This window comes from Xiphophorus maculatus, chromosome 16 (genome assembly GCF_002775205.1).
Source record: "Xiphophorus maculatus strain JP 163 A chromosome 16, X_maculatus-5.0-male, whole genome shotgun sequence".
NCBI classification, from domain to species: domain Eukaryota; kingdom Metazoa; phylum Chordata; class Actinopteri; order Cyprinodontiformes; family Poeciliidae; genus Xiphophorus; species Xiphophorus maculatus.
The window spans coordinates 3,669,202-3,684,753 of NC_036458.1; the positions used below are offsets into that span (position 1 = coordinate 3,669,202).

The 15,552-nt window shown below is 37.8% G+C and overlaps 1 protein-coding gene across 3 annotated transcripts in view; it reads right to left on the reverse strand.

Annotated features, from left to right (window-relative positions):
* LOC102220290 (liprin-alpha-3-like) overlaps positions 1–15,552 on the reverse strand; it is a 39,294-nt gene that overhangs the window by 2,583 nt on the left and 21,159 nt on the right. The window contains exons 17-31 of one of the 3 annotated variants that reach the window (XM_023349303.1): positions 13,357–13,547; positions 12,146–12,383; positions 11,036–11,169; positions 10,360–10,514; positions 10,184–10,283; positions 9,482–9,563; positions 9,203–9,403; positions 5,655–5,720; positions 5,211–5,237; positions 4,876–5,051; positions 3,889–3,986; positions 3,382–3,557; positions 2,754–2,822; positions 2,517–2,679; positions 1,221–1,285 (exon numbers count right to left, since the gene is read on the reverse strand). In XM_023349303.1, the coding sequence (XP_023205071.1) occupies positions 1,230–1,285; positions 2,517–2,679; positions 2,754–2,822; positions 3,382–3,557; positions 3,889–3,986; positions 4,876–5,051; positions 5,211–5,237; positions 5,655–5,720; positions 9,203–9,403; positions 9,482–9,563; positions 10,184–10,283; positions 10,360–10,514; positions 11,036–11,169; positions 12,146–12,383; positions 13,357–13,547 (1,932 nt within the window). In that variant the 3' untranslated portion in view covers positions 1,221–1,229. Of the gene's footprint in view, positions 1–1,220; positions 1,286–2,516; positions 2,680–2,753; positions 2,823–3,381; positions 3,558–3,888; positions 3,987–4,875; positions 5,052–5,210; positions 5,498–5,654; positions 5,721–9,202; positions 9,404–9,481; positions 9,564–10,183; positions 10,284–10,359; positions 10,515–11,035; positions 11,170–12,145; positions 12,384–13,356; positions 13,548–15,552 lie in introns of those variants that run through there. The other 2 variants (XM_023349304.1, XM_023349305.1) reach the window with 2 other exon arrangements.

Below are 15,552 nucleotides of genomic sequence, written 5' to 3' on the forward strand. Positions count from 1 at the left end.
CAAGCAGACGCATTAGAAAGATTAAAAGAGTGGCTTCTGGATGGTAAATCAACAACAAAACACTTCTGTTTTCCAGCAGCACATACAGTGGTTAAACTAGCTAACCAAACGTGCTGGAGATCCGCTTGGGTTGCTAGGTAACGGGGGTGGGCTCGGCTGGGGTTGCTAGGTAACTGCGGAATGCTGGTCGAATGTGACCACAGGTGTTCAGAGTACCCAAAAATTGTACTCAAGTGAGAGCAGCACTACTTCAACATGTTTTTACTCAAGGAAAAGTTCAAAGTAGCCGTCCAAGAAATTACTCAAAAGTGAAAAAGCATTTGGTAAAAAAGCGACTCGAGTACTGAGAAAATGATAAATCATTTAATATTTTCAAATTGCATTATCAGGTTGACCAAAATATAAAGTTACTTGAAAATTTTGGCATTTTAAAGACAAATTAAACACTTGTTTTTCCAGCAGTGTATACAGTGGTAAAACCAGCTAACCAAATGTACTGGAACTCTGCTTGGGCTCAACTGGGGTTGCTAGGCAATGGGCGCAGTGCTAGTTGAATGTGACCAGAGGTCAAAAACTGTACTGAAGTAAAAGCAGCACTACTTCAATCTATGTTTACACAAATAAAAGTAAAAGTATTTGATCCTCTGTAGATTACAGAAAATCAACAATAAATTCAAACTCAAGACGTCCGCTAATCCGCTAACAGCAGAGCTAAGTTTTAGCCTAGTAATTTACTGCACTTTGTTCCCCCACAATAAATTTTTCCAGATCAATTCTAAAGCGCTAAAGTTGTTTTGTAAACTTTCAGTTGAATGAAGTTAGCGGATTAGCATTAGCTTCTGCTAAATACCGTGTTGGTGTAGCGCTTCAGCATTAGCAGAACTAATGTTTATGTTTAGTGTTTTTGGGTTAACAACCAATTCAAGTATTTACAGTACGTTTATGCATTACTGTAATATAAACCTGGAAAAAGAAAGCTAAAAAGAAATGATTAAAATCCCAAATCATCATTGACACTCAAGCCCCACCAGGAGTTTATGGAAACCCCCGACCACAACGGTAAACTGAAGACCTCGGGGGAATGTACTAAAATTCCCAGACAGGTCAGCTAGAGCAAACAAAATGCATCAAACGACGAGTTCAAACGCTCGACACATGTGGAAGCCATCAGCACAGAAACCAGTGGCCACACGCAGGCCGTTTAATTGACATGTTCTCACCTCGGCGACTCAACAGGAGTACGTCCTCACTGAGGCAGATTCACCCCGGGCACCAGAGCTAGCTGCTTTGGAAACCAGAAGACAGAAACACAACGTCATTAACGTAACGGCAGTGACCTTTCTGGAGGTATTAAAGGGATTATAGCATTCTTCTGTACTTTAAAGAGCCTGCACCTTGTTATTGTCGGTTCCTCCGCTAAAGGAGGAAACAAATTCCTGAAGTAAGCTAATAGTAGAGTAACATAAAAGCAGGTTGTATATTTTAGTGACTGCACCTTTAGCCCTAATTCCTGACATGCTCATCGTGTGAGCAAAACTTTTTAAAGTCGCAGCAAAACAACGCAAAACCACAAAACATTACCACCTATTATTTGTCTACTTTCTAATGCAAATATCTTAGTGTGCTGGACATAAGACAAAACTAACTTACAAGTAACAAGATATGGTATGGAACTAAATTGAGGCCATAAAGTTGGTTCAAAAAATGTTATTTGAAACTGAAAAACGGTTTGAAAGTGAAAAAAAATTAGAAACTCGGGGGAAAATTTTGTTTTTGGAAAAGTTACAGATCAGAACTTTAACTTTAGCTGACTCAACTACTTCTAGCTAACTAAGAGTTAGCTAAAAGTAAACTTAGAATTGAAGTTAGCGTGTTAGCTTACCTTTAGCTAACTGAGTCTGTTTTACACTGCAAAAACACAAAATCTTACAAAGCATTATTTGCCTACTTTCTAGTGAAAATATCTTAGTACACTTGACATAAGACAAAACTAACTTACAAGCAACTATTCAGAAAGATAAAGTATGGAGTTAAATTGAAGCCATATAGTTTGTTCAAAAAGTTTTTTTGAAACTGAAATTGACAAACACAATCGTAACTGGAAAAGGTGGTGAAACTGAAAAGGTTTTGAAACTGGACAAAAAAAATATTGTTTTTGGCTCTAAGAATGAAAAGTTAGATATCAGCACCTCAACTAGCCTCAGTTAGCCTAGCTTTAGCATCATTACCAGCTCAGTTTTACACTGTAAAAACACAATATCTTACAAAGTACAAAGTACTAGATCCACTGGCAGATTATTTCACTTTTAACATGGGAAAATGTTACAAGTGATGCATTTTTAATCAGTATTAAGGAATTATTGACCTAAAACCATTTCTTGTTACTTCTTGTTGAAAAGTTACTTGTCAGTTAGTTTTGTTTTATTTCAAGTGTATTGAGACCAAAAACACTTGGTGAGATTTTTGCAGTGAAGGAGTTAAACGTGAGAGCTCCGGAGGTGAAAGGTCGGGCTCACCGTCACTCTGAACCTTTCTCAGGGTGACGGAGGGTGTGGAGATGGCTGAGGCACGGAAGTTAGCGGGCAGAGTCTCAGCGGAGTCGGAGGTCACGCCCCGGAGGTCCTTCTCCCTGAACATCTTCCTCCAGGAGGGCGAGCGGGTGAACGTCTTCGTTCCATCCTGCCCAGAGAAACACCCAACAAGTGAAATAAAGACGCTAATGCTGACGTTTTCAAAAAGCCAAATATTCTGACCTCATCGGGTCGTCTCTCCGTTCCCATGGAGATCAGGGAGTTGTACTCCTGCTCCAGAACCTGTCTGGCCTGCAGGAGAGAAGTGACAAGAGTCTTTTAAATACTTTTTATGACTCAACTTTAAATTAAAATTTGTGAAGGCGCTATATGCATCTAAGATTCCTGCAAACAACCAACTGGATTTTAACCAATCAGATTTTAGATCTTTTTGGATGATGGGAAGCAGGAAACTGACAGTCCGTTTACAGTACCTGTTGGGGTTGCTATGGGTTACCTATAGGACACGTTCAGCATACCTAAACTACTACCTTAATTTGAAGCCAAATTTATTTGTATAGCACTTTTCAAAGTGAAAACATCATAAAAACATTGTACAGTAACCAATTATGAAAGAAGCAATAAATATTATGTTTCAAATGCCATCATTTGAAATACACGTCAAACATGAATGCTTCATTTTTTATGGTTCAAAAGCCGCTCAGGTGGGTTTTAGTCTAGATTTAAAGGAACTCAGGGTTTTGGCTGTTTTGCAGTTTCCTGGAAGTTTGTTCCAGATTTGCGGTGCATAGAAGCTGAACGCTGCTGCTCCATGTTTGGTTCTGGTAGTTTAGGTCAGTAAATGCATCACCTGTGTGTTCTGGTTGGGGATCTGCAGCAGGAGGGCCAGGTCGGTGTAGTCAAAGGTGTCGTCCAGAGCCAGCAGAGCGCCGTGGACGCCGCTCTCTCTGAGGTTGTCTGCGTACTCCTTCAGGCCGATGCTCTGGACCCAGCACATCACGCGCTCATTGGACCACACCATCACATCTGGACAGGAAGAGCAGAGTCTGATCACCGATAAAGTCATAAAATTATCCTGATAGGCCTGTTTCTAAAATAGAAGCTAATAAATAATCAAAGTTTCTGGCTCTCTAGCGTGACCCAACCACTCGTATCGGTTTGGATCTGATCAATCTACATTTATTCTGCATTTAATAAATTAACTGCAAATATAAAGCTTTAATATGAGTAATATAAGAATAAGCACCTGTGTTATACTGGAATTATTAATAAATGCTTTTGGAAAGACAATATTGCTTTAGTCTGTTAGGATTTTAGCAGAAATGGTGAAGTAAGATGATTAAAAAGAGGAGATTACCTTTGTTCTGGTGGACGCTGTCCTCTCTCCTCCTCTCCAGCTCTTTTCGGTCGTAATTCAGGCGCTTTAGGCACATGATGCCGTAATGCAAACTGACCCTGGGCAAGGTCAAAAGAGCAGGAGAGTTTAACAGGTACAAGCAGGTAACTGGGGGCTTCGCTTTTAATCTGTGAAGCACTTCAGGCTTTCAGCACAGAGCCTTGATCTGACGCCACGCCGAGTCGTCACTGTCGCAACAACGGGAAGATTCCCCTGAAAAACGCCCTCAGTTTCTGAGTAAAAATAACTTCAAACTTATAAATTACAGTGATTCATAAGTTCAGTTTCTTCAGAAACTCAGTTCAAAAGGTGCAACAAAAAAGCAAAAACAGATGAGTTATAAGCCTAAAGCATTAAAACATAAAAGTTTGGGAAATTTAAAGTGGTAATTTTGACTAATAAATTACATGAATTTCAACACGTTAAAACAAATTGCATCTTTCTAACATAAAAAGATTCCAGAACTTTGTTTCTAGAGCGTCTGTAATATCAACATTTTCACTAAACTCATAATTCTGACTTTTTTCTCAAAATTCTAACTTAAATTACAGAATTTTGACTTTAAGTCAGAAATTCTTACTGTTTTTCTCAACATTCTGAGTTTTTTTTTTTAAAGAATTTACTTTTTCTAAAAATTCTAACTGTAATTTCAGAAATTTTACTTTTTTATATCAGAATTCGAACCTTTTTCTGAGAATTTTGACTTTTCTTATCTGAATTTTTACTATTTGTTCTCGGAATTCTGACTTTAATCTCAGAATTCGGAATTTTTTCTCAGAATTTTGAATTAAATTTCAGGATTTTGACTTTCAGTCAGAATTCTGAGATCAAAACTCTGAATTCAGTTAATTTAATGAAAACCAAAAAATCTTGAACCAACAAACCTGCATACATGTTTTAAGTAAGGAACAACAGTCAGTTTTTTACAGTGTTGGCGGCGCGCCGTACCTGTGGAAGCTGTCCACCATCTTCAGCTGTCCCCTCAGCTCCTTCTTGGTCAGGTGGTCCAGCATGCGGGCGTCCACCAGCGACTCCATGAAGTAGCTGCGGTACTGGGGCAGGCCCAGGCTGGGCAGCCAGTCGTTGCCCACCCACTCATGATTCATGTCGCCGTAGGCCAGAATCTGGAGGGGGACAAGCGCAGATGATCGACGCTGAATCACACTCAGCTTTACATTTCACGTCTGAGCGCTCATGACTCACTGCAGATGAAGAAACTGACAAAATAATCGGCGCGTTTTGTTAGTAAAATAAAAAAATATATGTAAAAATGTGATCCTCACCTGATCCCAGCTGAACTCCTTCAGTTCCTGCAACGCCGAGAGAAAAGACAAGGCAGAAAGAGAGGAAGACGGAGCGAGTGGAGTGGTGGGGGGAAGGGAAGGGAAGAAGCGGTGTGGACGGATGGAGGGATGAATGAGGAGAAGCAAAAGAGGGAGAGGTCACAGCAGCAGCAGCAGCAGCAGCAGCAGCAGGAAAAGAGGACAAAAGTGAGGAACAGTGTGTTAGTGAACGGGTAATTAGTTTGAAGCAGTTCACGTAGAAACAGGGAGATGCTCAACACTATGGCCTGGGCCCACAGAGGAGACAGACGGAGAGAGGGACAAATACAGAGAAAGAAGAGGAGGAAGGGGGGAGACTCATCAACGTGATTCAGACCAGACCAGACGATTATGCACAAATCCTGACCATAAAAAGGGAATCTGACGGGAAACGGCACCACTAACCGGAGGCTTGGTGGCGGCGTTCAGGGACTCCATCTCTGCGTGGGTCATCCACACGTTGCTGGTGGACTGCAAAAAATGTAAGCACAGACGTTTATTCTGAGAGGTTTAAAAACAAAACACCGATTGCCTTTTATGCCTCGAGCATCGGAGGTGAAAGATTTCCCTACAGGAGCCATCAATCAAGCAGCAAGGCGTCCTACAGGAACAAAACGTTCAACCGGTTTCTTTGAACTGATAGTATCTGTTCAGGGTGTCGAGTGAAATCCTTTGAATGATTGTTTCCCAACGTTTCAATCAAAATAAGCAAACAGCAGGAGCCAAAACAAACCCAGCCAGGCAACAGCGGCAAATTCCACAGCAATCAGGGAGAAACTTCAAGTTTCCTCTGGAATCTTCTTTAAAACAAAAACATCCGATAGAAAGAAGAATGACGCTGTATTAGGGCTAATATAGATATAAAACATACATTTCTGTCGAAAAACTTAGCAAATTTTTAAATTAATCGCAGATATTTTCTAGAAAAACTTGTAAATCTCCAAGTTTCAAAAAGAAACTTGGAAAACAGCTGTCTTAGCTGTTTTGTCTAAGACAGCTAGACAGAACAGAAATTTTGAGATTAATTTCAGAAATGTTCTAGAAAAGAAGACTCTTGGAGCTCCAAAAGTGGAAAGAAAAAGCTCTGAAATTTTGAGATTAAGTTAAGAAAATTTCTAAAAAATCTTTTTTATATTTCTGAGCTCCAAAAGTAGAAAATTTGCAAGACAAAGCTCAGAATTTTTTTTTTAGAAAAACCTGGACATTTTTGAGTTTCACAAGTGAAATTCTTTTTATTTTTGGAAATTTTCTGAGTTCAAGAAATTAAAGAAGAGGAGTACATTTCTGTCAAATAAAACAACAGCAAAAAAAATCTAATTATTTCCAGAAACTTTCTAGAAATAACTTGGAATTTTCTAAGTTAGTTTCGTCTTATTTAGAGTGCAATAAAATATTTTCATTATAAACTAAACAAAAGGTTTTCTGTTTTTGTAGTGTTTCCTGTTGTGTGCATGCAAGGTTAGCCAGAGGCAGATCTGTCACACCTTGGAAAGATTTTTATATTCGTAGCCTTCGGGTTGTTCAGATCTGGTGTCCTGCTGTATCTGGTCACTCGTCAACATGGATACGTACAGGTGTGAACTCGACCTGGACGGGTTGAGGACACGGCGTCCAGGAGAGCAAGCATTTCATTACTGAGAATTCTGGTAATCCAGGTTATTCCAGGGCAGAGTTAATAAAAACTTCCAGCTCCAGAAAAACTCCCATCTTCAAAACTTTCCCAAGACATTTGGCAGCAGCAGAGTTTAACAGAACTGTTTACAGAAGGCATTTTTCACCAGATATGAAGCTAATATTTCTGCCGCCTGAGGAAAGTCATATCAAGCTGATATTCTTAAACAAAACAACGCACACAAATCCAAAACTGTGTTTTAATTCAGCAGCTGAATGTATACAGGAATATAAACTGAGGCAGGGAGTAGTTTGAAATTTGACAGAAAATTCGGGGTGCTGTTCTGGTACTTTCAGGCGTAGCTTTAGATCGAGGATGTTCAAAGTGGGAATTTTTGGATCTACGTTCCCGTCCCTACAAAAAATAAAACCATTACTTTATTTGTTTAACTAAAAATGTTTAGGTTTATTTTTGAGTGGGTAAAATGGTGACAGACAAGTTTCAAACAGTTTGTAAGCTCTGTGAGGATACTACGACATGCTAACAGTTAGCTGCTAACAATGCTAAGATTAGCATGCGCCTTCAAAAATCCCTGTTTACATTAGAGAGTTTTACAGTTTTTAATGAGTCTGAATTGTCTCCTACAGCGATTATGCATGCTTTAATGCATAGTCTGTGATGTATTTAACTTTTATGCTGTTTAAGTACAGAAAAATAAAGAGGGTTATGGGTTAGCCAAACCCTGCTATAGTTTAAAAAAAAAAAAACATCCCAAATGTAAAAATGCACATTTTTCAGGCAATTTTTTCATAACAATATCAAACAATACATGTATGGGATATGTTTTTATGTTTGAGAAAATAATTGTACAGAAAACTGTCAATAATTCTAAACAGAATTGAAGATTATTATTGATTATTATTGTACGATCATTTACTTCTCTTCTTTTGCACAAACTTGTTGAAGTATTTTTAATTCTCTGCAGTAAATGTGACTCATAAGAATCTAAAATGAATTATATGTCAGCGTTCGGACAAAGGAATGTGTTTTTGTAGCAAAAACATGCTATGTGCTTGCCGTATGACGCAGGCTGCATATTTATTTACATGAAGACTTGGTAACTGAGCATGTGGGGATGCATTTCAACACAAAGTGTGAACACACATAGCTGCAGCTGTCAACTTGTTATTGGATCGCTAAGCCTTCGTGTTAGCACCAAGTATGAAGAGCAACACTAAGCTGCATGTTGGACAGAGCAAAAACAACCAACTCCCTACTAAGAAAACTCACAGAAAAAGTTTTTACAAGACTGCTAAGGTCAGCTCATACAATGTGAACCAAAACAAAGTATTACAAACAAAAAGTGTATAAAGCAAAAAGAACAATGTGAGAAAGACTGCAAAACACAAAATCTTACCAAGTAATTTTGGTTTAGTTTCTACTGCAAATATCTTAGTGTTCTTGAAATAAGACAAAGCTAACTCACAAGAATGTTTTCAGCAAGATACGGGAGCTTGTTTAAGTCAATAATCCCATCATATTGATGAAAATACTCCAGTTCTACTGGCAGATTATTTCACTTAGAACATAGGAAAACTGACTTGTTATAAATCAAATAATCTGCCAGTGGAAGTAGAAGTTTTTCTTTTTTATCAATATTAAGAAATTATTGATTTAAAATTTAGTTCCTAAAATAAGGAGCAAAATTTGGGCCATAAAGTTTGTTTCATAACTGAAACTGATTAAAGAAAAAAAACAACTTGAAACTGAAAATAAGCTTCTTTTTTTTTACGTTCCAAAAGTTGTATTTATAGCTTCACTACTTTCTTTTTCACTTTCAACGTTGCTTCTGACATAATTTTTTAAAAATTAAGGACTTTTTTTATTATTATTCTTTCCGTTTCAAAATATGTCAGTGGTTTGAAACTGAAATTTTCAGTTTCTAAATTATTTTTTCAGATCCAAATCTTTTCTTGTTTCAAAGTTATTTTCAGTTTCTAAACATTTTTGTCAAATTATTTTTTTTTCCAGTTTCAACACATTTTCAATTTAAAAACTTTTTTCATTTTAAACATGTTCTTTTTCAGTTTAAAAAAAATTAAACAAACTTTTTGGCCTCAATTTAGCTCCATACTGTATAGTGCTAAAAAGTTACTTTTAAGTTATTTTTTTCTTATTTCAAGTGTGCTAAGATATTTGCACTAGAATCCAGACAAAAAATACTTGGCAAGATTTTGTGTTTTCACAGCGAACATAAGGGTTGTACCTGAAGACAACAACCTTCAGTGACGGTGCACTCCCACAGATAAAAGCAGATATTAAAACCAAAGTGAAGCCTTACTGAGCGAGTGCTGGCTGGGGCAGACGGGCTGGTGAGGGACACCATCTCCTGGATGGCCAGGCGCAGTTTGAGGCGGTGGAGCGGGTTACTGATGCCGATCTCCCGCTGGATCTCTGTGTCCGACAGGTTGGCCATGATGGCGCCGCTCTTTACGTTAGCACGACACGCCGCTACGTACCAGGCGGGCATACCGACCCACAGCTGGAAGGAAGTGACACAATTAGACATAAAATTGTGCTTAATAATCCATGAATTTATTAGAATTTGAGTATGACATACCTCTAACCAAGACACAACAGTCGGTCCATCCCAAGATGCAAACGGAAGTCCTTGGCGACAAGCTTCTTCCAGAAGTTCATGTCTGACAAACAGACAAGAAGGGTTGAAAACCAGATAAAGCAAATAATTAAAAGTGACCCATTATGGTTCCATTATGGAACAGGTCAGGATAGTCTATGGAAACACAAAACGTTGATGACATTTTTGGCACAAAATTATTCTTAAGATAATGACATTTTAGCTGTTTTAGGGACTCTTGTCACTTTAAATCCAAATAAGCACAATTATATAACTGTACATCTTTGAAAAGCAGAAGTGGAGCCTCCTGCACAACCACCAAGAATGCAGCAAGTAGTTTCCGGATGGTAAGTCAACAACAAAACACTTTGACAGTAAAACCAACTGACCAAACGTGCTGGAGCCCTGTATGGGTTGCTAGGCGACAGACGGAACTCTGTCGGGGATGCTAGGTAACGGCATAGTGCTCCTGGAATGCGACTTATTGAAAAGTTTTTGAAACGACTCGTTTTCCAGACAATAAAAAAACACTAACTTATTGCAAAATTAACATAAAACCGCTGGGTGTTTGTTTTTTTAAGTGCTTGAGCTGAAGCAGTGAAAACCAAAGTGATAGTATAAAAACGTGCAAAATGTAAATTTTGCATAATAGGTCCCCTTTAAAACACCACAATATTCACTGACTTCTTTTTGCTGCGACGGTCTTTATCTGCCGGACCAAGAGTTCCCGTCTTGTTTATCCCCATTGCGTCTCCAGATCCGAGGTCTTCAGAAGGCGTAGACGCTGGGAGAGACATAGAAAGATCAACTCGACTCAAAAACAGAAAACCGTGGAAGGAGGTAACACTATTATTGTTTACCAAGAGAGGCAGACTCCTCACGCCCAGGTTGGCCCAACCTTCCTTTCTCCTTCTTCCCAAAAAGCCGACCGATGGAAGACTTGATGCTCTTCTTCTTGCTGGACTTGTGGAGAGAATCCTGGCTGCTGTTGGAGCTGCTGCCGTCTGCAGAAAGGCTGGGAAATGGAAAAAAAAAAATCAGTAAATAGAAAAATATGGAGGTAAATTAGGGCCATAAAGTTTAATAAAATTAAACTAAAAAAAATAAACCTTGAATCTGAAAATTACTTTTGAATTTTTTTAAAATTCACAACTTTTTCTCAATTTCATAAGTACTTTTCCATTTCAAAAATTTTTTTTTTCAATTTTAGAAATATTTGTTGGTTCCAAAACTTTTTTTCAATTTAAAACTTATTTTTCAGAATTCAACACTTTTGTCAAGTTTCCATTTTATTCTTGTTTCAAAACTTTTCAGTTTCAAAATTATTTTCCAGATCCAAAACCTTTTTTCGGTTACAATTTTTTTTTTTTTTTTTTGAGTTTCATTATCAACACATTTTTTTCCAGTTCTAAATAAATTTTTTCTTTTTCGGTTTCAAAAAAACCAAAAAAGGTGGACAAATCTTATGGCCGGAGTTTAGCTCCATAGAAAAAAATGTAACCACAAAAGCTGAATGTTGTGAATTGTCGACGTTACCTGCGAAACTCCCGGGGGTCGTCGAGCATGGCGCCCGGGTGGGTGAGGTTCATTCTGTCCAATCGCAGCGCGCGAGGAGTCGGAGGAGGCGTGGAGTCGAGGAGAGCAAGAGATCGATCGTCCTCTTTGTTGTTCTGGAACGTGAAATGTTATCTCAATTTTAAAAGTCTCAACGTATTAAAAGCAATTACCCCGAAAGATTTTATGTTTTTGCTTTTATGACACACCTACATATTTCATCCCCTGTAAAACCAAACTACTTAACGTTCCAAAAATTTGGTAAAATAAAGTTATTGATGATTAACCACTTTTTCCAGAGCGGTTTCTGAATGGTAAGTCAACAACCAAACACACTTGTCTTCTCCAGTAGCGCAAGCAGCAGTTAAACCAGCGGGCGTTCTGCTGGAGTTCCGCTTGGGTTGCTAGGTAACGGGGCTGGGCTCGGCTGGGATTGCTAGGTAGCGGTGGAATGCTAGCCGAACGTGACCAGAAGTGGAAAGAGTAACCAAAAATTGTACTCAAGTAACTCAACATGTTTTTACTCAATTAAAAGTAAAAAGGAGTAAAAAATTATTCATAACAAAATTCTAAATGAATTTCTTTCAATTTTCAGCTTCAGTGAAGTAACTCACTCCAGTATCCAGATACTTGCAATAATTTATAATAAAATCACTCAAGTAAAAGTAAAAAGTACATAGTAGTAAAAATACTCCAAAAAGTATATCTTTTCTAAAAGTTGCTCAAGTGAATGTAATTAAAAATGACCCATCTCTTAATGTGACTTAGCAACCGGGAGGTTTTTGAAACGGCTCATTTTCCAGATACCAAAAAATATTAACTTATTTCCCAAAAACGTGACTTGGTGGTCTTTTTAAGTGCTTGGACTGATTTAAAAAAAGAAAAGGAGCAAATTGGAAGTCTAAAAATGTGCAAAAGTGAATTTTGCATAAGAGGTCCCCTTTAAAAGATCCCATTTTTGTGTTTCCTACATTTATCGGCTTTGCTGGACGACTCCCTTTCTGGACGAGCTATTTTGCATAAACAGGGAAGTAAAGTAAAAATGTTAAACACTGGCTGGAGGTTTTGCATTCCAGGACCGGTTACTGGTACCTGTCTATCGGTCTCGCGGGCCGGGGAGTGAGGCAGGCGAGGGGTGGAGTGTCCAGAGCTGGGGGGAGACGGGGAGGCCAGGGTGGAGGACGTGATGGATGACGGGATGAAGCCCCGTCCAGTGCCGTCTCTGCCCAAAGAGGAGGGATGTGTGGGCGGGCTGTCCAACGCCACGCTGACCCGGCTCTCGATTTCCTCAGCTCGCAGCTCTGTGTTCTCCTTCTCCTCCTGGATCAGCCTGGTTCAAACAAAACAAAACAAAACAAAACAAAACAAACTCCATTTTTATACTTTAGCAATTCCTCCATTAGCTTTTAGCGCAATCAGCCAAAAACAGGCAGGAATTAATTGTTCATGAAATATTTTTGACTTTACTAGAGGCATTAAATAACCAAACAGTCTTGATTTTCTGTTGAATTATGTATTATGTTAAATGATCAATAATAGACTAATCTTATCACAAGACCTTTGAGTGAAGCAGTGGAAACGAAAAGAGGCACAGAGTCTAATATTTCATCGATGTATAGTTTTATGTCATATGTACATATGACATAAAAGTCAATATATATGAAATATATACCTAATATTTAACACAATCACATTGAAAGTTAAGAACATTCTCAAAAGAAGATATCAAATCAGACTATTTATCAAGTTTTGTTTGTTTTGTATTTGCTTGAAATTTAAATCCAGTTTTGTTGTTTCAATCGGATTCTTATTGTAAATATTCCCAAACAGTGAACTGCAAAGATAGTAATAGTTTAGATTTCAGAGTTTTACTCTTTCAATCTTTCATTGTAAATAAATGTTTTCTTTATATATGTGTGTGAATAATTGATATTTATGTTGGCCAGACTTTCCTGGATTATGTGCAAATGTTACAACAACAGTATCAAAATCATGTGTTTTTCAAAGTAGGTTAAAGGTCAACGAAGATAAAAAATCCATAAAAAGGAAGAAGGCCAGTTGCTTTTTCTACCTCAGACATTTTATTACAGCTCAGATTTATCTGTTGACCCTTTAAATATCAACATGTTCATGAATCGGTTTTAAGAACCGTAAAATTTAATCTCTGTGTTTATTTCTCCCCTGATGCCGTATCAGAGAGCTGATGGTGTGTTTCCAGGTAGGTGATGATGTGGGTCAGGCTGCAGTTTGTGGGGAGGGATTTCCTGAATTATTGCCTCCCTGCTTCCCTCCCTCTTTCATACTTGATCTCCTTATTGATGGCCTCCAGCTGTTTCTGCAGCATGATGGCCAGGGTCTGCACGTCTGTCTGTCCGCTGGGGGAAAGCAGCTCGAATCGAGGCTCCCCGTCGTCCTCGTCATCGGAGCAGCAGCCCACGTCCAGGCTCTGCTCGTACCCGGTTCCCAGCAAAGCCCCGCTCTCCCAGTCTGGGTACTGCAGAGAGAAAGGCAAACCAGAGCCTTTGTGACACAAAGAACTGTTTTCAGTGTCTGGACTCATTTCTGTTTTCCACAATTCAAGAATAAAAGTACAACTTTTAATTCCCCAACTGTATTATTATCCTGGCGGGCCACCAGGCTTTACTTGCGCCCCCACCAGATTGAGAACTGTTCGTTTATTTCTTATACGTTTTTTTTTTATAGACCCTTTGCGTGTTAATGTTTACATCAAAACATTTTGCACCTGCACACAACGGTGGAGGGCAGAACGACGATACTTTAAGGCGCCATGAAGGGATTTTCACACAGCAAAGGGAAAAATGTTGCACAAAAACATTGAAGAATAACTCCAAACCACTTGTATTCGTCTTTTTTCTGCTCCCTGCGTTGGCTACGCTGCACTCAGACTGGTTGCCATAGCAACTGATAACTACGCCACTATATGCATCAGGATTCAACACCAAAAAACATACCCTTTTAAATCTTACTATACACAAGTGAAAAGCAGGAAGAAGAAAAAATCTGCCGCTTTCTCAATAATTAGAAAATAAATTTTCAGGGTAGTATACATTAAATTAACAAGTTTAAAAAAATATATATTATTCTCTTCATTATTAACTCAGAAGTGTAGAAGATTTAATCTTATAAACTGTTTTTGTGAATCTTGACTGCGAGAAACTTAGCCAGCTTCTTCCAGTGACGCTGCGTTCAGGAACAAAGCAGAAATCTGAATTTCTGAATGCGACAAGAGAAAGCAAATGACCGTTAAGAAACAAATTGTGTATTCAGCTGTGGTGAGAATAAAAAACATTCTCAGATTTTGTTACAGTAGCTCCTTGATTATCCTAATTGCAACTCGTTAAATTTAATTTGCCTGATTCACTGCTCCTGTCAGCCGTTGATGTCATTACGTTTGACAGCTTTATTAACCCGTAGGCCTGCTGTGGAGCAGGAAGAGCAGGTCGCCTACAAACAACTGTGCAACAAAAGGGACACCTTTCCAGCCACTGCTACAAAAATATCGAGGACATCGAAACCCAAAGCAGATCATTTGAGGACGTCTTCATTTCACCGTTTCTGTAATTTATTTGTGAGATTTTGACTGAACTGGTAAATTAACTGAGTGTGGGAAAAGTTTAAAACCTAAAATCGTTTAATAAATGCATTTGCTTTATTGGTTTGATACGATTGTTTTCCCAACAGTTGCACCTCTTCTGGAGCTCTTATAAATAAAAAGTGACATTTAATTTCTTTTAAAAAATTGTATTTAGAAAAGAAACAGTCAAAATCTCAGAGTTATTTGTGTTTTTTTGTTTTACTTTTTGTGGAAATACCTTAATACGTATGGAATAAGACAAAACTAACTTCAAAGTAACTTTTCAGCAAGAAATAGCTGCTTATTTTAAGTCAATGATTTCTTCATATTGATAAGAAAAATAACTAGTTCCTTTAAGATTATCAAACTTATAGCAAGATATTTTTTCCACGTTACAAGTGAAACGTTTACTCTTTCATCACTATTAGGGAATTATTTACTTAAAACAAGCTCATATATTTTGCTGAAAAGTTACTTCTAATTTAGTTTACTGTTATTCCAACTATATTAAGATATTTGCACTAGAAACTTGGAAAGATTTTGTATTTTTGCAAAACTACATTGTTTTACAAATGTTGCCCCTTTTGTTGAGCTCTTATAATAAAAAAATGATATTTTATTTAAAATTATATTTAGCAAAGCAGAACAGCTAAAATCTCTGAATACTTGTACTTTTGTTTACTTTTTAGTGCAAATATCTTAGTAAACCTGAAATTACAAAAAACTAACTTAGAAATAACTTTTCATCAAGAAACAGGAGCTTGTTTTAAATAAGTAATTTTTTAATATTGATCAAAGAAAAGTACAAGTTCATCTGGAAAATTATTTCACTTATAACAAGACATTTTAGTTTTGACTTATTTGCACTAGATTACTAAGATTTTATATTTTTGCAGTGCAGCTA